Source organism: Helicoverpa armigera, chromosome 9, assembly GCF_030705265.1.
Source record: "Helicoverpa armigera isolate CAAS_96S chromosome 9, ASM3070526v1, whole genome shotgun sequence".
Taxonomy (NCBI): Eukaryota; Metazoa; Arthropoda; class Insecta; order Lepidoptera; family Noctuidae; genus Helicoverpa; species Helicoverpa armigera.
In genome coordinates, this window is record NC_087128.1 from 3,734,709 (window position 1) to 3,761,598 (window position 26,890).

The window sequence follows — 26,890 nt, forward strand, 5'->3', positions numbered from 1 at the left end:
TACGCTACATTGTAAACACAGTCATCCCTAATCCGCCGTCAGCTAAATTATTTATGCATTTAAAAGGATTTACTCTTAATATGAGGTGTAGCCGCGCGGTCACGACTCTCTGACGTTCACTGAAAAGCTAATTAGACGCATAATAATTAATATTTATTCTAAAGTTGAATAAATCTTCTGTGGAAGCTAAGGTGCTGTTATTACAAGCTTGATCGGATGTTACGACCTACAGAGTTTATTAATAGACATACTGTGTTGTTTGCGTAAACATACTTTCTAAGATAGGTATTCTATTTTAGTAAAAGGAGAGGTAAGCATAAGCATAGGATAAAAATAATCGTTTGCTTAGCATTTTCTTAAGCTATGTTGGGGTCAGCTTTCTGGGTGTTTGATATGGTGCGACTGTCTATCTGATCGCTCAACGATCATTATCCAGGGAACCCGATAACCCTTGGTAAGACTGGTTGTAAGAATCTGGCTTCTGACTTCCCATAACGACTGCCAATAAACATCGATTCAAAGTATTTAGACCGAAGTTTGCAGAATTACTCAGAATTATTAAGTTTTCGCTGAAAGTATTTAAGGCATAATTAATTTATCCTAAAGCTTCCTGCTTGCGACGTTGCCTTTTAGTGAGTTTGGATAATTTATTGATGCAGCTGAACTTAGGTATTAGTGAAGTCTTAACTTTAAGTAAGGTAAACAAAGGTTTATGTAATTATTTATGATGTCTTTTTTTTAATTCTTTACCTATATTTTGAAAAAACATTTAAGCAGGTAGGTAGGAGGGTCTTTTGAAATTATTTATTCGCGCGTTAAAAGTTTGTGATATTTGAATTTGATTATTTATGTGTCGGCAAAACTAGTCCGAACACTGTTATAGAGCATTCTAAAATGTTTCCCACGAGATTAAATTAAGCCAAAAAAGTTACAAAACATTTATTTTTACAGATGTTCGAAATTAACGAAATTATGAGCGAACTTTTTAATGGATCCAAAACTTTACTTATAAGACCATACTGTTATTTTAATATAACATTTCTTGATTTTAGGCGTTGAACACAAACTTACTTCATTTTAATTGGAACTGCCAGCACAAACTAGGTATTGTATTCTTGAACTTGGCAGCGTCGGTTTCATACAAGTATAAAATATTATACACACTTCACACATTGTCTTCCCTACTAAGAGTACCTGCTCACTACAAACTTTTTAGTTGGCCGACAGTTGGCCCGGTGGTTGGCATATATTTTTTACTAGCGACCCGCCCCGGCTTCGCACGGGATAACAGTATTTTCCCACTATTTAATGAATGTTATTATACATATAAACCTTCCTCTTGAAACACTCTATCTGATAAAAGAAACCGCATGAGATCCGTTGCGTAGTTTTGAAGATTTAAGCGTACAAAGGGACATAGGGACAGACTTTCTTCACTACATAAGTGAAGAAAATCTTGATTCCAATCAATGTTTACATTCAGTCGGAAAGCGGCTAAATACCTGATCTTTGTAATGTGTACCATTCATCTTTATACTGAACAAATTATCGGCCGATTAAAAGTTTGCCGTGTGCTACTCTAAACCAACTCAATTAAAGCTCGCTTCCAATACTTTTGTCCCCACATCGTTGTCCTCTGTCACAAAGACTCATATTGCCGCTGACACCAATTATAAAGTTGGCACACCTTTCTGTATGCGGTTAATAAATTGCCACGTTTTCACAGACTTGTCATTGATTGACGCCTTTCATAAAAGCCCGTACGACAATGTATTTCTGGAATGTTATAATAAATATAGAGTTGTGTAGGATGAAAATTGACGCTTTTAATTAAAATGTTTATTTGTGATGTTGGCATTTATATTTATAGTGTGATGTTCCTTTGTTTTATTTGGTAGTGTTAAGCCAAATTGGTACATATGAACTTGTCTTTTGATTAAACTTTAAGATTATGCAGAAACAGTAGCAAAACACAGTAAAAAATAATGAGTATCCCCCAACTTTTCCTACAGAAATGAGTAAAAAATTAAACCGCGACAAACATCAGAGAGTCTTAGCAAGATTTTAACTCAATTAGGCGACCGCGGGCCGACCACAAGCGAAAGCGGAATCACTTCCTATTATTACATTAAGACGTTCTGTATTTTGAAAAGGGAGTATTTTGCAACCAGCGTATTTTTGATGCGGTCCGCGACCGCGACTTAGCCAAGTTTCAAAGCCTCGGGGGCTTGGCACTGACGAATAACTTAAAAGTTATAAGGTACGCCTTAGTCGTCACGTCCCCGGATCGTCCCAGGTACGTGGGAAGCTTATTTTTGTACCCGGATAAGTATTTGGTAACCACATCTTGTGGTTAAAAGGAAGGTTGAAGATAGAAATGGTTTTTGCTTTCGAAATTAAGGCCTTAAGATTTTGGAAAACATAAAAGGATATACCTATCAAAAGCATTTAGTTTAATTCCTAGTAAAATTACTATATTCGCATATACTTTTATAACTTTTATGACTAACAGAGTATCAGAGTTTATTATCACGCTTCAATGGAATCAACAATTTGACCACACATTGAACCATTCTCAGAATCCATTCAACTATGAATTTAAATTCTCCGAAATAAACAAACGCCTATCGTTCACCGAACAAATCGATTCAAACTTCGACACATCCAATGCATTCTGATTCTCTAGAATTCTCTATAACCGGTTGAGATTCACCCCAATTGTCCCTATTTCCCAATAGGGCCATTCTACACTGGTGGCCGAACAAACGTAGGTACCTCGAATCACAATCATATAGTTGTAATTGGGAACGAAAGATTTATTATTTCTTGTCTCGCCGAGTTATACCGAAGGACGTTTTATCTAATCTACTGGCTCATTATTCCTTGATTGAGCACTTTCCTTTTGTTTTCATATTTTGTTATTGGATTATGGTCGGAAGATGAGTTAATGGTGTTCGGGTGGTATAATTAGATAGGAATTAATCTGTTGTTTGATTTAGGTTGGTTTTAATATTTATTAGGGCTTCTTGTGATTAGACATAACCTATGCAATGTATGAAAAGTTAACTATACTTATAAAATCAGCATATATGTAGTTCTCTATGTGAGAGTAAGTTGTGCAGCTTTGTACGTTTATAACGAATGGCATTTTTGTTTTAAGCAACTTTTGATTAATTTGACAAAAATATAATTTTCAAATATGTTATGATTAGGTTGCAGGCACACGATTTTCTCTTACATAACTAACCATTCATAGACTTTTTGCAAAGCGAAAATATTTAGAAACAGCTGCACCGCACACATTTACTACACTCAATTTCTTTTGAAAAATAAACTGAGTTTTATATACTAAGTAAATCTTTTCTATATAAAACTTGACGTAAGATTTCATGACCTAGTTCTGTAATTCAATACTTTTCAATAGCTCCTATTTAAGTAGTAACTCGAAGACTTAGAAACTGCGCTTTAAAAGGAAATTCTTCATTTACATTTAAAAGTAGAGGAAACGGTGGGCTTCAAGTTTTATACAAATAATCCGGTAACTAAACCCGTCTGTCTGTAAAGCAAAATATAAATGAAAGGGAAATACAATTTTTATCAACGTTTATCTAGTTTGCTTTTATATTTCAAAACGTCGCTGTAGTCTACAAATTATTCCTTTTACTCTGTACGAAATGAAAAGGTTATTTCACTGTCTTTATATGGTACTGGCATTTACTACTTTCAAAACCTTGCATATTCAAGACCCGGTTATGTAGTTGTCAGCACAAGTGTAAATTCCTACTCTGTTTGTCTGTCACACATCCACGCAAAAACTACTGAACCGGTTTAAATGTTTGGTAAACAGATACTCAATTAGTAGGGCATTAGAAAGAAAATAAGCTACTTTTTATCACGGAAAGTAATTCCCGGGAAATAAATACGCAATCGCGGTAGACAACACGGCACAGCTCGAATTAAAAATAGTCAAAATATACGAACCTATTAACAATTTCTTACTATTACAATTACCTATTACCCCAAGCATTTTCAAAGGAAAAGTAAAAGTAAAATAATATTATTAAAAAATCCGTGTCCCGTCTGTTTTGTTTTGGTTTCCAACCGCCTGAGGGTCTACGGTGGCCATGCAAATTGGTGGGGGGAGGGAAACACTTGCTTACGCTACGATTGTTCCTTGATAAGCCAATTTCTTTTTTCAGGTGAGTAGCTTTGTAAAATGCTCTTTTTGTTATGATTGTGTGCGTTGATTGTTTTATAGGCGTAGGTTTTTTAGTCGGTGTTCCACCATATAAAAAAATATTTATTAAACTTAAAACTGTCTTTTCGAAAAGTATTTTCAAAAGTGATTAGCAGATACCATTAGGTACCACCATAGGTAATATTAGGTAATACCCAAATCATGATTATAAATGGAATTATTTGAGTGAATAATAAAGCCTCTTTAATAATATAATCCGTTAAGTATTTTCTTGAGCATACTACACCTAAATAAATATAGAAAAAAACTAATCCCAATTCTTAATAAGTAGGTAATCATAAAAAATCATAATAAATCCGTCCCTAGTTAAATGAACTAATCAGAGCAAAGAGGGCAACTCCGCGCACCCAATAAAAACAACACTCGAATGTCGGTAAAAAAACTCATTTTCCTTTATTGCACTGAACCTAATTTGAATTGAGTGCTATGCAGTTATGATTCAAGAGAGCGGATAATTTTAAGTAACTGCGGAAAGGAAATGTAAACAACTTTGGGTTGGGATTGTTGTATAGATATGTATTTTTCTGTGGTACACTGTATCTGTATATTTTTTTAGAATAAATATCTCACGAATCCATTTTTAACGGTGATTAGTTTAGTGCACATAATCTATACTTAAAGTATTGGTGTACCGGAAAGGCTCCGAAACTACACTACCGACTTAAATTCGAATAAAAAAATTCAGTGTTGAAAAGCTGGGCTATCCTCAAGTAACATAGGCTATTTTTATTCAGAACGCGGGTGAAACAACGAGAAATGGGCTAGATGGGTACCTATATATTCCTTAGCTATAGGTACTTAAGTAAATCTATAGATATTCCAACAATTTACTCCACAAAGATACCTAAGTACACCTCGAGGCGCCACCGGCGACTTGTCGTGCTCTTAATTTATGTTTACAGAGATAAGACGTTATAAATAGGCAAGAAATAACGTTTTCTACTGATCGCCGCTAAATTGCGCCCTGAACTGTACGGAAATGGTGAAGATGCAGTGAATAAGTTCACGTTCAAAGAAAGTTTCTTTGAAGATTTTTCGCCAAGATAGATGGAAGACATTTTAAAGATTTTGCCTGTATGTATCTGATTTGTGTTCATTTCGGATGTCACTAGCTGCTCTTTATGTAAAGTAAATTAGTCTCTTCATGGCTTAAAAAACATAATTTTCTACATTACAAAGTTTCAAAGGACTAATTGAATATCGTGGTGGCCTAGTGGGTAAAGCACCAACCTCTCGAGTATGAGGGCGTGGGTTCGATTCCAGGTCAGGCAAGTACCAATGCAACTTTTCTAAGTTTGTATGTACTTTCTAATTATATCTTAGACACCAATGGCTGATATAAAGGTGAAGGAAAACATCTTGAGGAATCCTAGACTATTAAGTCTGAAATCACCAACCCGCATTGAGCAAGCTTGGTGATTAATGCTCAATCCTTCTCCATGTGAGAGGAGGCCTGTGCCCAGCAGTGGGACGATAAAAAGGCTGTAACAGTAACAGTAAATGATACATACAACAAAGTATGTAAAGGATAAAACTTCTATAAATAAAACCCTATTTATAGAATGAAATTCACGATTACCTTACAAAGTATACCTTGATAAATTATAGGAACAAAAACTTAATTTTATCTTGATGGAGTTTCTTAAGCGCTTTAGAGGTTTCGCAAAGTTTTTTATTTCAGAAAGTTGGGATTCATCCGGTTGCGGTGAAATTTAACACAAGCGGCTTTTAATTAGAGGCGAATAAATAAAGATTTGTGGGTGAGAAGTTTGATGGATGAGTGTTACGACTGCCTTTTGTAGAGTGAAGTAGAAACACAGAGGAAAGTTTTTAAATTTAGACTGTATTTTGATATTCTTATTTTTCTATGAAACAGGTGATATCTTGGAAGTATTTAATAGGGCATTGATATTACAATCACATACTTTTTAAAGTCTTTGAATAACACCTTGAGTTTATCTTAGAAGGAAATCTTTTACTGCGTGTGCCTATCTCTCTTAACAGAAAGTTTATTAGAACAATTCCATGAACAGGAAGCCGAAAAATTTCTCTGTTATTAGCTGAGCAGAAAATTATATATTTTACAATGGAAAGCACATACGTAATCTCTGTGAAGACAAGTGTTAGGTACGAATGCAAAATATGCTAACACAAAAACACTACGAACTTTACCGCAGTCCAACAGTCAGACATCGAAGTGCCGGAACTCAAATAATTAAAACGATGTTAAAACAAACTTAAAAATTTAAAAGTAATCAAAGAAAAAGCGACAGCGATAGAAACGAAATAACCAAAGTTTCCTCAATCTTTGAGCGAGGAATTTAATTAACATTCCGGGGTGAGGCTGGACATTGGGCTGTCCTTAATTGCGGCCTGTCATTTCCATGGCTGGTCACCCTACTCTAGTGTTGCCACTGTCAAAACATTGCGCTAGCATTTAAAGTGAAACTTTTTGTTGGTTCGTCAAATGCAAGGTTTGTTTTACGTGTTTACGTAGTTGGTTTGTGACTTGTGTAGCTTATTACGTAGGTATGCCTAGCAAATTTTAATTACTAGGTTTAAATGAAGCCCTAAGAAATAAATTATAATATATTATTTAAGTAGTGATACCCAATAAAATAACGCTATTCTTCGCCCAGTACCGTTGCGCAATCAACCGAAAAAATAAGACAAAAAATCTTAAAATATACCCCGTAATAATGACTCATAATATTTGGCTCCTAAATATAATCATGCAGCGTACACCGCGGTCATAAAACGCCACAGATAATACCCGCTGCTCTATAAAAATGCGGATACAAGGCTTTTAAAAAGTAGTAAAAACTCTCAGACATAATCCGGTAACAGTTGGCAGGTGAAGTACGATCGATAGCCGCTTGCTGCCTTATTAAAATAATTAAGAAACTTTTGTCCGATCTCAATATTTAAATATCTTAGGACTTGTTTTGGAATATCTTTTGTAAGGAAAAAATCGTCTAGATCCAAGCTTCTTGAGGGAAAAGAATTTCTGCGTTGTTCTCCTTTTGTTGTACTTTCCTAAGTATTATATTTTTTCTGAGAATCTATTAGAGCAAACAGTTCGTAGGAATCCTTCCGAACTCAGCGTTATTTTATTTCAGATTCGTTGAATGAATGTAATTCATAGAAGTAGGTACTTAATCGAGCTTACAATAATTATGGGTATGTTATACTTAGCCCTGCAGAATATTTTACCAAGACCCAGCAACCGTTGCCATCAATTCTCGAAGAATGATTCAACTTAACAAAATGACACGGAAACATGAAGCAGAAGTAAGCCGCATCTGTGATTTATGACCAAAACCATAATTTCTACTAACTCAAAGGGCAACCGTGTCTTCAGAAACAAAAGCACAGTAATATCTAGGATTTTATATCTCTTTGCCCCTAAGTGTTGGACAGATGCGCACTCTATGTGCACCGTAAAAAACATATTATCTCCCACCCTTGGCCAGGGTTTATTAAGCAGTCGTAAATGATGAAGGGGCGAAAGGTAACTGTTTTGTAGGAAGCTTGTCCTATGTATTTGTTTAATGAATTGGTCGTTATTATCTGATAGTACCTACCTACATTAATACTACAGGGTGTTGGAAGTCAGTCCCCAATTGCTAACTTGATCAATTTCGGACTTGGCTTGTCAGGTTTGTAGGTACTTAAACGAGGCAAGCCTAGAGAAATAAGGTTTATTTGTACATAAAAATAAATATCCAAAAATAATCTTCATGATCAACATACTTTTATTAAATGATACGGTAAGGTACCTATGTGACGATATTTATATCAAACTATGTTCGAGTGATACGTATAAAAAATTGTATTGCATTTTATTAGTTTTTATTTGCGGACTTTTCGACGTAAATTGCACCATATTTACTGTCGAATGTAAGTAGTTCAAGGATAGAGCAGCAAAATATATCGCTGAGGAAATTGCAGTGAAACAATCACTTATTAATGTCTTCATGGAATTGAAAAGCTTATGGATTCGTCGTTTTTTTTAGCTGCATTTACAGTAACTTCAAACGTATTTTTAATTATTTTCGATATAACCCTAATCAATCAATACAGTATTTTTAAAACTAAACTCCAAAAATGGTACGAAAGTGTGCAAAAGTCTTTTAAATGTCGGTGAAACTGAAATAAGCATACGGACAGTGGGACATTTGGTAGCAAAACAACTAATGAAAAAACTTTGTGCCCAAATATATGTCCGACCGTGGTTTCGGTCGAAATATGCATATCGTAATATTGACAACATTTCTACTATTTCGTGTTTCAGTACATTGATATTATGGCAGCTTTTACTGAATAAAAATATCAGGACTTTAAAAACTTGCTATGTAAGTGGTAGCTAGGTACCAACTCTGTATCTACGAATGCCATTTCTTCTTGATTATATTGTTGGTAAGTACTAATTTATATATACAAACAGGTACATAAACTGGAAGTTTCCATTTATCAAGGTAAACATTGACTTCATATTGAGTCCAAATAGTCGAAAACCTATCAAAATTACATTCAAGCAGACACCAAGAATAGTTTTCATACCTCCCACATTCATAAATCAGAACAGTTAATGATAGAGGGCAAACGACGAGACGACTTAACCCTACAATTTGCTTTACTAATACACTCGACAACTTTCATATTCCGACGCATACGTAGTGTCTACATTTAAAGTTCACGAACAATAATTATCGACAACAGTTCACTCCTTAATAATTACAACCTTCACTAAAACTTGCCAAAGGAATATCAACCTTATATCAACGTAATAAAGTCCATAAGTTCCAGGTTTAATTACCACTGATCGTCGCAAGGGAAAAGACTGAAAACCATTTAGTTGGTATTAAATATACATGAGCAAATTTCTCGATGATTGGTGGGTACGAACCGTGATTTGGAAACTCCCGTGAGAAATATACATACGGTTTAGTGTGGTTTCTTCGTGTTGTGTGTGGACCTATAACTTTTAATTAGGTACCTGGGTACGGCTGTAAATGATAAAATATTATTGATACGTCTAGTCTAAAGCCCATAATTAAATTTATGTAGATAGCAATCAGCTTTGTCATCAAAAGACAAAAGCGACGAAATATTTTTCTAAAAACTCAATCGTAGCACGTTGCTACGATTGAGTTGCTACGCGTTTGTAGCATTCGTAGCAGCACTATCGAGGAATACGAAATGTAGGTAGATTCAAAGCGTTTCTTTTTCCCTACACTTTAAGTACATCTACCGTATCCACATTTCACAAAATAAGCCCTTCTATTGACATAATACGCTGTGTAGTTAATTTATCACGCAGTCAATCCCTTCCAAAAAGTAGGTACCTACCTACCAATATGAACCCTTCATCCCCAACATAATTGCACAATTACAAGGTTGGCAACTATTTCACGTGTAGCCAGACCAAGCCGTCGAAGTTAGCGCAAGATTAGTGCCGCGTGTTTCGGTCTAAGTCCTAATTGTGCATAATAATAGTCGGGACAAAGGTGAAGTTGCGTGGAACGGCACTGCGGTCGCCGTACGTAGGTAGCTTCGCAAACAATTTGCGGGCTGACGAAGTTATGTCTTTCGCTGATACACCTTGCTTTTAGTTTGAAGTTTACTTATGTAGGTATATGGAATGTAATTTGAATTGAGCGAAGATTGATGTGGTTTTGTATGCTGGCTACGGAAGCTGGTGGCTATGTAGATTTCATTGTAGCGTCGTAGCTACGTCTCGTAGCATTTTACCAGGTAGGTAATAAAGGTTCTAACTCTCTCTATCACACTGAATCAAAAATTATTAGGTACTTTTATTGTTTTCGATGTGGATGTGCAGCTGTGGTGGAATCTGCAAGTGCACTGAATTTTCTTTCTACCGACTAATTAAATTCTTATGATTCTAGAAGTACAGATTAATAATTTATTCAATCTTTAAATGCAGTAAAAGTACCTACTATTTCTTTTTAATAACTTTTGCAGTGAGAAAAATGCTCGTTTAAAATAAAACAAGAGTACCTATCCAACCTGACGGCCATGCTTCGAACAGTATATCAATACTTGAGTAAGTAGCTGGTGATTCTATAGTACAGATTTGTTTTTGTGTTTGTAGGGGGAAATAAGGGTTAAATCGTTAAATGAAAAAGCAACAATATTTTAATTAAATTTATTTGATCATCCATACAGAATGGACACGAATTGTGACACTTTACGAATGTCTCCATAGTCGAGTCGATATAAAAACATCGGTAAAGTTGATTAAAATATGAAATAGAAAAAAATATATACGAGGATCCTAAGTGGACAATCGAGTAAATTATTATAAATCTTACGTTAAATGATTACATTATTCTAAGATACATTGTTCTAACGGTTTAGTGCGTCTCTAGTTCCGTACATCATAGGAAGTGCAAATAGCCGATATTATTGGTAAAAACTATAACATAACGTACTTCATCTTAAGTACCGCTCATAAAACAATATGAAATAATAAAAAACATGCATCCATTCATATAAGAAAATGTATCGCTATTAGTCCACGTGAATTGAATACATAAAATTTTGTTATTCTTAATCTCACTACTTATACTACTTCGGAGAACATCACATTCTCGTCAACAAATACTAAACTTAGCCTACAATAAAAAATCGTACGTGTGGCTATATCCGTTCTACAGTCCTAAAATTTGGCCTTGTTCAGCAGGGCAGGATAAAAAAATGGCAGTCAAACATTAAAATTAACTTCGAATACATGACTCACTCAATCAAACAGTCTTATTCATCATTTAAATAATGATTCATACAAAATTGTAACAAAATAATAATAAAAAAAAGATTAAAAACTCGATCATTCTTAAATAATTTCAATACTTTAAATGCGCATTACTAATTCAATTACAAGTACTAAGAAATACGATTTTAAAGCCTATAAAAAATCTTAACCTTACTGTAGAGTACCCTATTCTCCGATTAAACGCATTTTATACGTGCGCGTATAAAACTACGATATAACCAATGCAGGGTATATTTACCGAATAATCTGACATTTCACGCTGCAGTTGAACATAAAAATGTATAAAGTAAAACATTTTGCTGTGTATAATTTCGCAATCAACATTACCATGTTGTTTTATAGCACCAATGTAAATAAACTCGAGTTTTTTTGTAATAATTCTGCTTGGTAACGTCAAGCTTTGTATAGCTGCTCTTTCATCACAGATTTTAATAACATTGTAGTTGCGTCAATTTAAAACATATTGCATGGACATGATAAGAAAACGTCGTCAGATATCTCCAAATTAGACTAAGACCAACTTAGTGTAACTTGGAAACTTATTTACGACTAAACACTGGTAAATTATACGCGAGTATAATCATGAACACGCTTATTACATGAAACATTGTATATGCGGAATACATTACTGAATTGTCTATTTATTGAATATCCCATAAATTCTACTTCAGAGTGACACAACACTAACAAAAACACACTACATAATTAGGCTTAAAACTAAATTGAACTGAACTCGTAAAATATGTCAATATGTTTAGCTACACGGAGTAAAGAAAAATGAACGGAGATGCCATAATGCATGTAGGAGTAAAATACGTTCGGTGACCTGGATCGAAACGCTCAGTTACGAGTGAACTTACAAGGCATTCGGGTTCTTTGAGACATCTGCCAATGATTTTTTGGCCGGGTTCCCCGTCCTCCGAACACCCGCATTTTGCCTTTACCTACTTTCTTTAGAGATTTTCCATTATGGCATCTCCACTCGTCATTATGATCTCCATGGTTTAGCTACAAAGGCGTATGGCCTAGAGATCGGTGTCGTACCAAGCAGCGACGTTGTTATTATCGTGAGGCGGTTCAGGGAAGGCCAGGTCTGCTGACGCGGCGCCTGCTCCTTCGTTCTCACCGATGTCCATGTCCATACCGAAACCGCTGCCTATTTCTAACCCCTGCATTGAGTCTATCGGTATTTGATCGTAGCCTGTGAAATAGAAGAAGAAAATTAAGTTTTTTACTTTAGTGTTGATAAAATTGGGATTTATACGCCAGACCAGCTCGTTAGTGATACTCTCATGGTCCTTTGGGAGCGGGAGTGATTACTAACGAGCTGGCCAAGCGGTAGTTTGCGCTGCGGGGTCACACAATACGGCTGTTAATGTATGGAAGCAGATATACAGTATTTTATTCACAGCAACTAACATTAAATCTTATTTACCAGTAATTTAGGTATCTTTCTTGAATGGGAGTAAATATTCTATGGTTTTATCAGCATGGTGGGGTCATGCTTGGGTCTTGTCACAATCACAAAGCTTAGGCTTTCAGAGATCTGCATCAATAAGCTAAAGCTGATGTTAGGCTTATGAAGGGACGATCAAGATGACAAAATTCTTGTTTTGTGCCAGCCATCTTAGGCAAACTCATTTAAAACCAACATAAATGAAAGCACAAACCCATTGACATTGCATATATCATAAAAATTATTGGAATTTCGTCATATTTCCTTCAACACAGGAAAATCTTACCTTACCGAATTGTAAATGAGAAATTATTAATCATGTGACATGCTGATAGCAATTAATGTAACAACAAACCTTTGTTATAATCACAAATAGAGATGAATATATAAGAATACATATAATAGTTATTAAAACACGAAAACCATATAAATAATATTCCCATCACCTGTGTTTAGTGATAAATAGGTCCCGGGTTAAGCTGCATGTAAAGAAGAAAGAAAACCGTATTTATACAGACACCTTAACTTTATATGATAGGAACATAACAGTGCTATCAAAAATATACAATCGTGAGAAACTTGACAAGCATTTTTGTACACTTTTTTAACAAAATTAGTATCATTTAATTTACTACGTATGTGTGGTGACAAAAATACTCCTCAAGTATCATAAGAGATATTACATAACCTTACTAATTGATCATACATTTTAAACATACCGACTACTTTATTAAGAGGAAAGCAGTATGTTAGGAGCTATCTATGTTGTAAAAGTATCTTTGGTTACATAAGAAGGAAAAGAAAGGGTTAAGGTAGTCTTCAAGTTTTATGTAATTAACTAGAAAGGTCTCTGGGTCTGTAGGTTTTACGGAATTACCTTCCAATCTGTAGATAAAGTGTGAGAGTAAATAGATATACAATTAATGTATCTATACCTGATAATAATTCGTATTGTTTTCAGGCAAAAACTAAAGGTGGTAGCAACTAGAAACAAACTAAGTGAGGTTTTGTAACATCATTTCTACACATTTCTAAGTGTTAGTCGACCAAACTTCTACGAATGCGGTCCCAACTTACCTTGCTGGTGAAACGACGGTCGGGTTCCATACAGGCCTTCATATCCCTGCTCTGGTCCGAGCATATCCTATTAAAGGGATTTCGGAACAAAATTAAAGTGAGGAATAAAATTAAATAATGTTTAAATTATAAAATGTAAAATAAAAAGGGGTTTTGAAGCCACAATCACGAATCACAAGCAATCACAACATTGGCATAATTATGACAAAATTGACTTAAAACATTGATTTTACGTTAACATTTACTATACAACTTATCGTAGCACAACAAAAAATACTGGCCAATTACAAAAAAGGAAACAACTTTACAGTCCCTCCTTTTTAAGGTGGAACCAGACATCGCGAGACATTCGCCACGAACAGAGCGCAAAGAATATTTGAAGCGTACGGTTGATAAACTGAGAAAGAATCCATTGTTCACATGAATCAATCCATTGGGCACATGCCTCGCAAAGTCTGGATATGCTTTTACCTTTCCTAGCACATAATTTTTTTTTTATTTGGAAGGTCGAGCTACACAAATAAGTTTTTTTTTTATTTTAAGTAAAACCTTACCTGCAGATCAGGTTGCATGGCCAGATCGTTGGGCCACATCTGATGGTCATCGCGGAACAGCGAGTTAGTTAACTCCATAGAGAGTCTCTTCTTGTAGTCATGAGGCTTATCTTCGGACATGCGGAATAGTACTGCTGCTGCATAGGTCGCTACGCCTAGAAATAATTCAGGATTCGTTTATTACATTGTGGATCGTAAGGTAAGATAAAAATCTTCGTATCTACTCAGGCATATGACATAGGTATTCACTCAAGCATGTTTTTTTTATGCGAAAACGATTCATTCCACTTCCACGTGTAATTTTTGCCAAAAGTTACATATCATGCCAGAAGTCATTCCATAACCTTTGATATGGCAATTTGAGCATAATATTATTTCCTGAGCACATGCATTTATTAAAACCACCAGTATGATCGGAAATGAATTTTCAATCAACTACTTATACAAACAAAACAATACTTTGGATTAAGAAATGGTTTTTAAGTTATGAAAACAAGAAGGATTCTGGAAGTATGAAGTTATGAGTGAGCAACATTTTTATAGTTGCCTACATACATGTTTTTACTGATATGAAAGAATGAGTTGTTCTCAACGAAAGTAAACTGAGACATGATTAATGATGATAGAAGTTTGTCTCTAGTAGTAAAATTAGGTCCAATTATGTCAAAACAAACTACCAAACTCGACTCTACACGGCAACACACGAGTGGAGCGATAGACATATTTATACGTCGACCTTATTGGTCACCAACCTTTTGGCCCTACTAAATCAAGATGCATATACACGAACATACTAATTTAATGGTAACGTTAACAATATTGAACTGAACAAAATACATTTAATTTAAACTGAGTTTAAAGTAAAATATCATTTCACGTCATACCAAGATTGTGTATCATTAGATAAGAGGACGAATTGGAATTTTTGGCGCCAAGGATGTCAATTTTTCTCAGTAAATACAAAAAAAACCCCCGACCCAAAAAAAGTACGCAATAATTATGACAAAAGGTTAAAAACGCTAAACCCTATAAAAAGCAAAAAATAACTTTTAACACTACGTAAACTAAATTTTGCCGTGTCGGGGGACCGCTCTAATTCATTACTTTAGATACGTGTTTTTTTTTTAACGAATGTTGTAATTAGGTAGGTATCATTTGATTTATGTAAGTATTTATGAAGGTAAAAAGCGGTCCCCCGACACGTCAAAATTTAGTTTACGTAGTGTTAAAAGTTATTTTTTGCTTTTTATAGGGTTTAGCGTTTTTAACCTTTTGTCATAATTATTGCGTACTTTTTTTGGGTCGGGGGTTTTTTTAAATTTATAATTTAATTTTATTTCATGCTTTTTAAAGGAGCTCCTTAATGTTTCCTTCTTTCATTTAATTTATTTTATCTTAAGATGGGGTCGCTATATGCGATCTCGGCCAAAGGAAGCTGTTTAACAATCTTCATGACAAACTTGCTCTGGGAGAATTGCACAGATTGAGAAACAATAAAGATTAACCTTTGGACATTCTAGATTTTCAGCAAAAATATAAATCGGTTTATCAGTTTCATTCCGGCATTTCAGGGTTTCATCCGCCACATTCCATTTCCAGCATCAGGTTCTCGTCAATTAGAAACATGAAGAGAACTCGTCAAGACAAATTCAACGAGCCCAAACTCGATGGGTTTACTAAAAGGCAGTTCAGGGTTACGTCTCCTACCTTCGTGCCCTAACAGCAGACCAGCTCAGTGGTTCCAAAATACATTAGTGTTTCAAATTTCAGATCCCACATATACTTGCAAGTAAACTGAGCGTGTAACATTCCTATCACGTCTAGCAAACGAGCTGATGACCTTGAAGACCTGAACCGATTTCCACCAAACATAGCTAAGAACACTCCCGACTGACATACCTTATAAACAAAAAAAACCGCATTACAATCGGATCATCCGTTTGGGAGCTACGATGCCACATACACACACACACACACACACACACACACACACACACACACAGACACGTCAAACTTATAACACCCCGTCGTTTTTGCGTCGGGGGTTAAAAACGGATCAAAATACAACTTGGTTACCTGAAAGTTCATGATATAAGCCTTATTTTGTTAGTTGTAGAAACATGATTAGGTAACTTTTATAACAGAGAAAAATATATCAAACATACCTCTTTTTAAAAAGAGATTCACATATTATGGGCAAACGGGACCGATTTAAGCCTCTTAACTTTTTTAGTAGTTGAGTATATACATACTCTTTAAAATGGTAGTAGGAATTTTTATTAAATTATCATTTCTAAATATTAAAATTACAAAACCATTTTGTCGCTTACGACTTTTAGTTTTAAGCTAGCGCGCGTATTGTTATCCTCGCCCCGCTCAGACGCTCCGACCCCTTTTGGCGCCTTAGATGCGCGTGCCGGTTATGGAATTATTGTTGACCACTTCCTCGCCATAAGTGCCTACTCACACGGAATATGCTGTTTCTCATACATTTAAATTGAACAGTAATTATTCTTCTTATTGTTCTTTCTGCGTTTAGGACAAGTCTACAACTTTATTAGGTTTTATACGAGTTTTAAGATTACCATTTCAACATTACTTTTAAGCAGGTATGTTCGTGTGAGGCCACAGATCGACGTATAAATCACTGTCTATGGAGCCCTAAGGAATGTAATTACTTGAGTAGCAACCTTCGTTCCGTGAGTGCAGCAGCTCGGTGAGCGGGGCCGTGGCGCCTTCAGCTTCTATCATCTCGGCGCCTTCCTTCTCGACGGCCAGCTCGCAGAGTACTCCTGCTGCCACGCGCTGGAACAATGGTAGATTGTAAGCAGTTGTAGAAGAACTGTTTATATGACATTGTCGATTTCAAGAATACTTCTTTGACAAATAGAAACTTTGTGATGCTATATTGTAGATGAAGTTGTCCACTGAAAAAGTTTTTGGGGACTCACTGATCTACTCATCAGCTTTCTTATGCTACACCTTTTCCAGTAGATAGACAGTATCAGACTTATTGATGAATTCATTCATTTATCAGGTCAGCGATAACAGCCTGCAAACAAGATGCTACTCTTTACTTATGTAATATTTACTGGGAGCTTAACTGATAAAGCACTGTCCTTTTGTGTATTATTTTCTGAACTGTAAAGGTGTATTGGTGGATCTTTTGTACAAATATACAAATAACCAATCTACCACCTCACATTATTCCTACAAATTACCTGTATATTCTCAATCTCATTGAACAGCAGCTGCACGAATATGGGTATAACGTTCTGCTGGCGTATGAGCTGCCTGTTGACGCTCTCCCGTGCTAAGATGTGCAGGGCTCCCACAGCTCCCTCCACGATCTCCTCCATGCGCACTCCGTCGGCGTAGGCGCCGCCAGCCGTGCCGCCGCCCGACGAGCTGCGTTGCTGGAATAAAGAAATTGACAAATAAATCCATCTATAAACAAGTATAAACCTTTTATTTAACTTCAGAAGTTTGGGAATAAAAAAACAGAAAAAGGAAGAGCATAGAGGATGATAATGTTACCATATAAGTTTTCTACTGCTGTAAAAATAGACAGTTACTTCACCATATGTAGGCAAGGTGGTGTCAGTTTTGTATGGGTTAGTGTAAAAAAACGTACTGTGAACAATTGCTCTTAGGTACATGTTATATCCGTTACAGCGAGATATCGACACCGCAAAAAATAGTCTTTTCAAATAGATATTTATTAAATGCGGGCTGATAGCCGGTACTTTGTTAACGCTACTATGTAAGACTGCCCATCAAAAACTAGCACCCTTCACCACTTCCTTTGTATTTTTCTGGGAATATTCAAATCCAGAAAACTATAAAAGACTGTCTATCGTAACTCACCCTTTGCGTATCATTGAAAGCCCTCATGAGCAGGCGCACGAGATGATGCACGGCGCCGTGCTCGCGCAGCGGCGCGTAGTTGGCGGGGCACAGCGCCAGGTTGCGCACCAAGCCCACCACCGCCTTCACCAGCGGCCAGCGAGACGGCGGCTGCAGCAGCTTCACTATTACCTGTTAACAACGAAGTTAGGTCACAATCTTTTATAACACTAGAATCGTCACCAGTGAATTGGAATCAGATACAACTTCTTCATTTGAGATGTTTCCAAAAGATATGTGACTCATTTTTGTGTGTAATGTAGTTTGTGATGTCAGAGTCAGTGACTACCGTAATTGATCATTGATTTTAGTCACTAGTCACATGCTTGTTGCTGCAAAGCGAGTGTTGTTTGTTCTATTTCAAAAATAACGTCACTATTTAAACTGCTAGAAGGTCCCATAAACCCCCTTCTTATGTATTTTTTTCTTATGTACTTCACCACTTTTTATGTATTTTTGCTGGGAAGCAGAAGTGGCACAACAAACTAACCCCAATATTTTCTTGTATATGTATAAAAATCTCATCTAAGGTAGGATCAAAATATGCTACAGTAACCAACAAGTCATATTTCCTTTATCCTTCACAAAACCCATGTGTACATAATTAAAAAACCTTTAAAATATAAATATGTAACTTATTTGCCTATATAACTACTTTAGTCCTAGTCAACAATAATAAGTAACATAGCCGATAAGAGCTTCCTCTCTCCTATCCCACTTATTTTGCTGTGCCCGACAGGGTCCATGTGAACTATTTATAAGACTACCACCTAAGAATACACATGGAAAGCAAATAAAGTATTGAGTATTGAGTAATTAAAATCGTCTACTACTTACAGGCAATCCATAGTGCAACCGCACAGCGTTCTGGGCCATCTCGCTCTCGACGTGGCGCGAGGTGAGGTGGCGCAGAGCACAAACAGCAGGCTCCGTGATCTCCTCGCGGTCGCCGGCTGATACCACCGTGCGGACTAAAGCATCCACGCCACCGGCTTGGCATACTGTCACCTGGGGATGAGACAAACAATGTTAATCATGCTAGACATCAGTACAAGACAAAATAAACACGAAAGTTAGGACATTAGTGTGGAATGAAGTTTGTTTACCATCCCATTTTGTATGTACCTACATTCTAAGCAAATAAAGACCTATTCTATTCTATTCTATTCAGTTTTCGGGCGCTTGAACGGCGGTGCATAAGTTTATCGAACCGCACTGCCAACCACGTGACTATGAAATGCAACTACATAATCCATATAGTCCATTAACTGATTGTATACTGTCCATATACTATTGGTTCACATTTCGGTAATTTCTGCATCATCAAATTAACATAGGCTACTATTTATACGGGTGGTAGAAATTGTTTCTTCATGATGCAGATACACATAATAATGCAAAGAGAATAAATTGCTAAAAAGATAAAATTAATAATAAACTTGCTGAGATAGATATGTCTTGCAATAATAATGAGAATTGCATCAGCTTTATTTATGTTAAATCGTACTTGTGCCTTCTGGAATTGAAAGCTCTTCTTATCGAGTGCAAGCAAGTGCAGTATTTTCGGTGAGCAGAGTCAGTGTTATGCTTACATATAATGTGTTGTTATCTTACCTTGTTACGTTGGTTGTTGCAAGTCAAGTTGGACAGGATGCCGGCAGCACACGTGACGATGTTAACGTCAGTGGAAGCGAGCACTTGCACCAGGCTCTGCAGCAGAGCTTCCAGGCCCTCCACCTCATGAGAGATTAAAATAAAATCATTATAAAGTTCTCGTAACTTACACTGTTCATCTAGAAAAGTATAAGTACCTAATCTAAATAAGTATAAACTACCTGTGTACACAAAACTACTTGGAGTGTAATTTTTTTTCATTCATGAGTTTAAAACAAACATGAGTTTTTATTTTAATTTGAGAAAAATTTAATGTCTAAAAGTAAGATAGAAAATATTATTTTGTTAATATACATCAGTTTTTCTTATCAATTTCAGTAAGACCAAGAAATAAAGACCAGTATGACTTCCATTTTTAATTTACATTCTTGGCAAACAGGTACTAAGAACTTCGTTGTGAATGCATCAATGTTCAAGATAATCTTTGAGGATTCCCAAACCACAGGAGCTTCACGTACAAGTTTACCAAACTATAGTCTCAACATAAATGCAAACCTAGCTAACTTAAAACTACATAGTTAAACAAATACACATATACAAATACTGAGACACATTAATTTGTAATACCTTAGTGGCTGCATCGGACAAGTTCCTCAGAGTCCAGAGGCAGTTCTGCACGAGACGGCCGCTTGGGTTGCCAAGATGCATAGCTAAGGCTTGCATACCGCCAGCCTCGACGATAGCAGGCTTGTTGCTGGAGCAAACTGACAGCACCTGAGAGATTAGAGAATTTGTACATTAGTTGTTTGATGTGCAATGAAAAATTGAGGTTCAATATTTAAACTCGGCGTTAAATGCAGAAGCGCAATACATAGCATTTTTAACTGTCAAACTATTATCGACGTTGCTGTTGCTCATTACAATTCAATCTGAAATCAAGTATGATAACATTCTCATGGGCTTGCTTCAATGCTCTTCATGTCAAAGTTGTGTTGATTGTTTATTTATTATTTACATGGGGATGAAAAATATTTTTTAGATAATCAATACAATCATATCAATCTAAGCCTTGATGAGCTTACCTTCAGAACTCGAGAGGTGGTCCACAGCAACTTTTCGTAGTCGTAAGAGCGCATGATACGGACCAATTCGATAGGGCCCTGAGAGGCAAGAATGATCAGTTTCGACTCTTGGTTTCCATAGGCCAAGATCTGCAGACAATCAGTCACAATCGCCAAGAACTTCACGTTGTTCCTCTGCAGCAAAGCTACCATTTTCTGGAGCCCTCCAGCGAGGCGTACCGCCATCTTAGAACCATCCTGGTGTAGGAGCAAGTTATGCAGGGTCGTGATGGCATAGAAGAGTACAGACTCCACTGGCGAGCTTAGAAGCTTCACCAAAGCGGGAATACCACCACTTTTGAAGATGGCGAGTAGACCTTGACGGTGGTGAGACAAGTTGTGCAAGGTTCCCACAGCCCCCTTAGTAGTCTCGAGATCATTGCTGTTGGAAATGGCGCGAACTAAAGCAGCGACCATCTGAGGCGAGTTCATGATGGCATGGCGAGAAGCTTCCTTCTTGGAGAGCTGGTGAACCATCATGGCAGCCTGGGAGACTACCACTTGATCCTCATCGTTGAGTAGCTTGATCAACTCTGGTATAGCCCTGGAAACAATGGAGTAGATCATAATCTTGTTTAGAAGGATGTATAAACAATTTTTCTCGATCAAGAGAACAGCTGTATAGTTAGACAACAAGTTTCAATGTGAATAGTCCTAGATGGTCACTAAATAGACCAGGGGCTGCGCCATTTACAGTATGTGGCAATAAAGTAATACATACCTAAATAGTAAGTTTGTGAGATCTAGCATTTCAATACAATTTATGTTTCTGATGAGATCAATATTAATTTCTGAATATAATGTTACTGTCATTTACCTGGTGGCTAAGTCAGCATCATCCTGATAATTGATGAGGTTGACCACAGCATGCTTGAGCATCTGCGAGGGCTCAGCAAGGCGCTGCACAGCAGTTGGCTGCGCAGGGTCCAGCTGAGTGGAGGGGATCTCAATGCCTTCCTCCAGGGTTTCAGGGAACATAGCAGCACGGACACGCTGGGAGCGAGTTTGGGATAGCTGCTGGTTCATATCTGGTGAGGTTATTAAATATTTTTGTTGTTGAACATTATGTCAATTCAGACTAGTTTTCATTCAAGCTCAACTCTTAGTCAAAGTGTTCATTTCAAACATGCCTTATTGTAGGCAGGCTGTGTAAGATTAAATTTGAATGACTACAAAATAATGAAATTGACATGTCATTTAAAACTAATTAGATGATAGAATATGGACTCAAATTATTCAATCCATAACCACTCTAACGTCCGGGCCGCGCGACCGTTTCTCTCTCTAACGTCCAGCCGCGCGCGGCGTCCGAGCCGCGCGCGATTCGCAACTTCGTCGTAACAAAAAACCTATACAGCTACTGAACCGTAATGGCTAGAATAAAGAAAAAAATATGAAAAAAATGATAAAAGAATACAGATCAAAGTTAATGATATTTTAAAATCGTTAGTTATAATCTTTGATACTAAAATCCGGGTTAAACATGATTTTAAGAAGAAAAAAACACATTTATTTCTACCATTTTAAAATATAAAGGACAACTGTTGCATATTTCATCAATAAAATATTTTCAGAACAAACTAGGCTTATTACCCTTTCTTTTGATGTATATTTGATTATATTCGGTTAACTCTAAGTATTTTAATTAAATCGAAACAAAACACTACTCTTCGTAATTTTACCGCGATGTCTCCCGCGCTCTAGAAGGCTATTACGAAATTTTCAATGAATTTAGTATATTTCTGTTTGAAAAATGTATTATTTTGCTTATTACGATACTAGATATAATATTTTAATGCAAAGTATGTAAAATATGCATAAACAAAAGTAAGATTGGCCTATGACCTTGACCGGACTTTTTTCGAAACAACAATCGTTTGAAGTTAAAATTAGACTAGATTTATCAGCTAAAACTGTGATATTTAAACATCATCGTAAAGCCCAAATCTTCTAGTTTATTTTGATGTATAACACTTGTAAAATATATAAAACAAAACGACATATTAGTTGACACTTATAAAAACACTTAACGAAACGAACGACAAACGCGTCAACTGAACTTAAAAAAATATTTTTTTTTTGTCAAAAGCTTATTACACTACCATCTCTTATTTTTTCGTCGAACTATTTCATCAGCTGTATAGATAATCTGTCAAAACTCAACAAATAATACTGAATTTTAAAATAGATGGAGTTAAACACAACTCGTCGCTTTGGATACTATAGTATCCATGGGCGTATGACGCTACTTTTTTCTTGGATACTGTACTATCCACGGACGTCAGAGTGGATAAAGTCCTATTTTTATACCACCTATCCTGCATACATAAAGTTAGTAGTTAGTTAAAGTTTTCTGTTTTCAACATAATTTTCTGTATAATTTTTACTTATGTACTTTTAAAGCAATGAATATGGCAGATGGTACATCTGCCTCCTAATATGATAAATTGTCCAACTTAGTCACAGTTCACAGGTGCAAAAAGGGTGATAACACATTTCTTTATTAAGTGGCGGACCTGACAGTTTAGGTTTTGTAAATAAAATATAGGGCTGTATGTAGCAGTGTAATGTCAACATGTCAACTTACCATCAACCTGCTCCTGGGTAAAACCCTGAGCGAAGCCCTGATCCAGATCAAACATGAGTTGATCTCCCTCCATCTCGTCATCTTCCTTCCCCGTGAGTGATGGGACCTGTGGAAGAAAGCAGTTATTACAGTACATTCTTGTGAATTAAGAACTAGGGTCACCTCCTACTGTTACTGTTACAGCCTCTGTATCGTCCCACTGGCCTCCTCTCACATGGAGAAGGGTTGAGCATTAAACAAAATTAAAAATTACAAGAGCATTGCTGTTTTTTGGAATTTTGATTTTAAGGTGGAGCCACATTTTTGTAACAATTTGTTTTTCTAAATGATAGTTTTCTATTATTTATTGCTTTTTATGTCAGATTTCCTTTGTTCATAAGGGAAAAGAATAGTTTTTTGATAATAGCTGCCGTAATATCTCTTGGGCAGGTACATGAACTTATTTTTCTTCACTTTTATTTCAATGGGTAAACAACATTTTTGTTTTTGCACTCATGTGACAACATGCATTGTTTGATTTTATAAAATATCAAAATCAAGACAATGTAAAGTGACATAATCCCCGATAGTGCATTCCCCACCCACAACAAAGTCAAAGTCAAAGTCAAAATCGTTTATTGAAAATAGGCTAGATTCTAGCACTTTTTCACGTCAAAAAATACAAAATGACAGTACCACCAAAACGCCCCACAATACACAAAACACATACACACATTCAAATCAATTCTCATTGCCTCATAGTCATATTCAACTATGTTGGGGTCTGCTTTCAGTCTAACCAGATGTAGCTGAGTGTCTGTGTTTTACAATGAGCAACTGCCTATCTGACCACTTTCACCTGACTTGCTTCATAGTCCTATTCCCATGATCATTACCAAACAAAAAGAAGTAAGTGACAGTCATACCTGAGTAGCAGCCCCGGAATTGATACCAGAGTCAACCAGGTAGGAGTTCTGCTGCCACATAAGGGTCTGCTGCTCCTTGCTTGGTGCCATCGGCACGTCGGAGCCGGCATAGTTGCTGTGAGACACTGTAACAGATTAAAGGAGTTTATAGTTGTTGGACTCCTTGTTATTAAATACTGTGTGTGTGTGTAATGAGCAAGCATAACTATGTAATGTTGTCAAAATAGTTTATTTTGTTGTTAGTTTGCTGTTCTTGCACCTAAATAAATAAATAGACTTTTTGGCTATTTGACAATGAATCAAGTTGTGTGTTTATGTTAGTTGAGTTTAGCAAAATGTTTATTACCAAAACTTAATAATTGGCTCAAGTACAGTCAAAATGAACATTGGTGCCTCTGAGTATTTGTAAAAAATTTATATGACTGAGTATTGATTATGTAGAACAATAGATCTAAAATATAAATATGATTGATAATGTGAGTATGTCATAAGCATACTCAGGCATTCATGAATGAAATACCACTGATTACAAAAACTCTCCAGTCAATACCTTTGATATGAGTCACAGCGTTTTCCAAGTACATAGGTAAGTATAATGGCTATCTAGAACAAACTTCTCTATTCTATCAAACACTAAAGTTATTGATTTGTAAGATTATACTGAAATATCATGTTCTACTTACTCGTGCGGCTCTGGGACGATGGTATCTGGTAGCTCATGGTTCAGAGGATGCAACAATGCACCCTGCGCCTGTACAAAAAAAACACCATGATTTTTACCGATCACTACGCGGCCATGACTATCGATCTGGTGTTCTCAGAGTAAACAAATAGTTTGGGCTCCTTTTATTCACATAAACATTTCTAGCTGCACCTCGTTTTATGCATTCAACGGCTCTAGGAATCGAATAAAACAAAACAAACAAGTACTCCATGAACTAAATACCAATACCACACCCGACCCCATAAAATGTTTGGTATTTGATTAAACGTAATCGTATCACTTACTTTTAACTATTAATAACGCTAATTAGTAAAACTGTACTAATACTTGCCGTGACTGCAGTGAGCTGCAAGGAATTAACACAATTTTACAACAATAATCTGCTGAAATAATGCACAATGAATCCACCACCGTCACAAAATTGACATGACAATATGGCGGACAGGCTCTCGGAACACTTCGTGTCAAACTTCGGGGCTTTTCGTGAAATACTATTCTCAAGGAAGCTATCCTACTGTCTCATTTAAACGTATGAAAAGTCGCTAAGTTTATCTCTTTTCCTCATCAAAGCAACAGTTGTACCAACTTAATCATAACGTGGTTACGTTCAGTTCTACGCAAGAAAGCTGCCTTTATTTATCTTACTTTTATTTCGTAAAATAAGTTAAATAATTATTATTAACTTGATAACATAAACGTTTTCTCTTAACTATTAGATAAATCAAATACTGTTCCGCAAGTACAAGTGACACGATCTAAATGGGCAAAATTAGTTATATTGAAACAGGTCATCTGGTAGAATACAGCGTAGGTTTGCATTTGGTTTCAAAATATTCACGCTGATCATAAAAGTAGATACACTAAAGCCGATGGTACCTTAACATTAGAGTACCTACTTCACTTAATTTGCTGTCCCAATAAAAAAATACAACACCGTTAGTCGCGCTTTGTGGTACCTACTTACCTAGCTTACTGACCTGACTCTTCTTTTGTTTGACTCGTTAAACCATGGCAAAAAATATGCTTATTCGCAAAATTTGAATACGAGTGCCAAGGAAAAAAAATATCATTTATTATTAAATTATGTAGCTAACTAGAGTAGGTACTATAACAACTAGGCAATGCACCTCATTTCTGAGTTATTTTCTATCAAAAACATTGTTGTTGTTTGTCAGACAGCTGTTCTCTGTCTTTCGGTTTATTAGATCACTACATTATACTGATTCCTTCATTTATTGATATTTTTTTAATTGGAGAAGATATTTTGATGATTTGATACAATATAAGAAAGATCTGAAAAATGTCTATCAAATTGGACCTTTCCAGGCACACTGAACCAAGTCAAACCCAACATAATATACCTGAATGTACATCAGACATACAGGTTTTTGTCAACGAATATAGAAATCGGATAACATCTACCCTTACACGAGACGAGGTTCATTCTAGAGGTCCCTTTACATCATTCGCTGAAAGTAAACTCAGCGTTCGCGAACTAACTTGGCTGCAGGACAACAATGAAAGGTTCTTCAAAGACACTGCTAATAAACAGTTGGTCCAGAATCATTATTTGTTGGAATGTGGATTTATCTGTTCTATGATATACACGCCAGACGGTGAATTTATTATTGTAGGTCATGCTACTGGATTAATTCAGGTGGGTGAATGAATCTTTGTAGGTTTGGTCTAACCTAAGACCCCTTAAGTTTAAGAAAAATATAAGGCCGACATTATCGTGCTTTCTGGGCAATGTTTTTTTACTCAGAAAACTCGAAAAGTGAGCTGTAAAAAAATACGGATATAGTTATGTATTTAGGTAGGTACCTACCGTATGTTGTCACTTGTATTCCTTGTATGTACCCAACTATGTAAACTAGTTGACCACGACAAAA

At 36.1% G+C, this 26,890-nt stretch overlaps 1 protein-coding gene across 5 annotated transcripts; it reads right to left on the reverse strand.

Annotated features, from left to right (window-relative positions):
- Positions 1-10,413: 10,413 nt before the first annotated feature.
- LOC110371505 (armadillo segment polarity protein) lies at positions 10,414-25,487 on the reverse strand. 5 transcript variants are annotated; one of them, XM_064036162.1, is made up of 16 exons: positions 25,330-25,487; positions 24,958-25,025; positions 24,275-24,399; positions 23,370-23,475; positions 21,600-21,810; positions 20,744-21,326; positions 20,288-20,435; positions 19,662-19,786; positions 18,885-19,055; positions 18,009-18,179; positions 17,363-17,557; positions 16,820-16,946; positions 14,142-14,296; positions 13,588-13,654; positions 12,957-12,989; positions 12,049-12,255 (listed from the first exon to the last, which is right to left on the reverse strand). In XM_064036162.1, exons 2-15 carry the CDS (start codon positions 24,992-24,994, stop codon positions 12,985-12,987), a joined length of 2,226 nt encoding a protein of 741 aa, XP_063892232.1. In that variant the 5' UTR covers positions 24,995-25,025; positions 25,330-25,487; the 3' UTR covers positions 12,049-12,255; positions 12,957-12,984. The 5 variants fall into 5 exon arrangements, with proteins under 5 accessions (XP_021183485.1, XP_021183484.1, XP_063892231.1 ...); XM_021327810.3 differs by lacking the exon at positions 12,957-12,989 and having other exon boundaries at positions 10,414-12,255; positions 16,832-16,946; positions 19,662-19,784; positions 20,289-20,435; XM_021327809.3 differs by lacking the exon at positions 12,957-12,989 and having other exon boundaries at positions 10,414-12,255; positions 19,662-19,784; positions 20,289-20,435.
- Between the last annotated feature and the right edge of the window lie 1,403 nt (positions 25,488-26,890).

Coding starts and splice junctions, on each gene's coding strand:
- LOC110371505 (XM_064036161.1), bottom strand. CDS start 24,994: ATGAGCTACCAGATACCATCGTCCCAGAGCCGCACGA. Junction 24,400..24,957: donor ATCGTCCCAGAGCCGCACGA/GTAAGTAGAACA, acceptor AATCTGTTACAG/TGTCTCACAGCAACTATGCC. Junction 18,180..18,884: donor GGTTGCACTATGGATTGCCT/GTAAGTAGTAGA, acceptor CGTTGTTAACAG/GTAATAGTGAAGCTGCTGCA.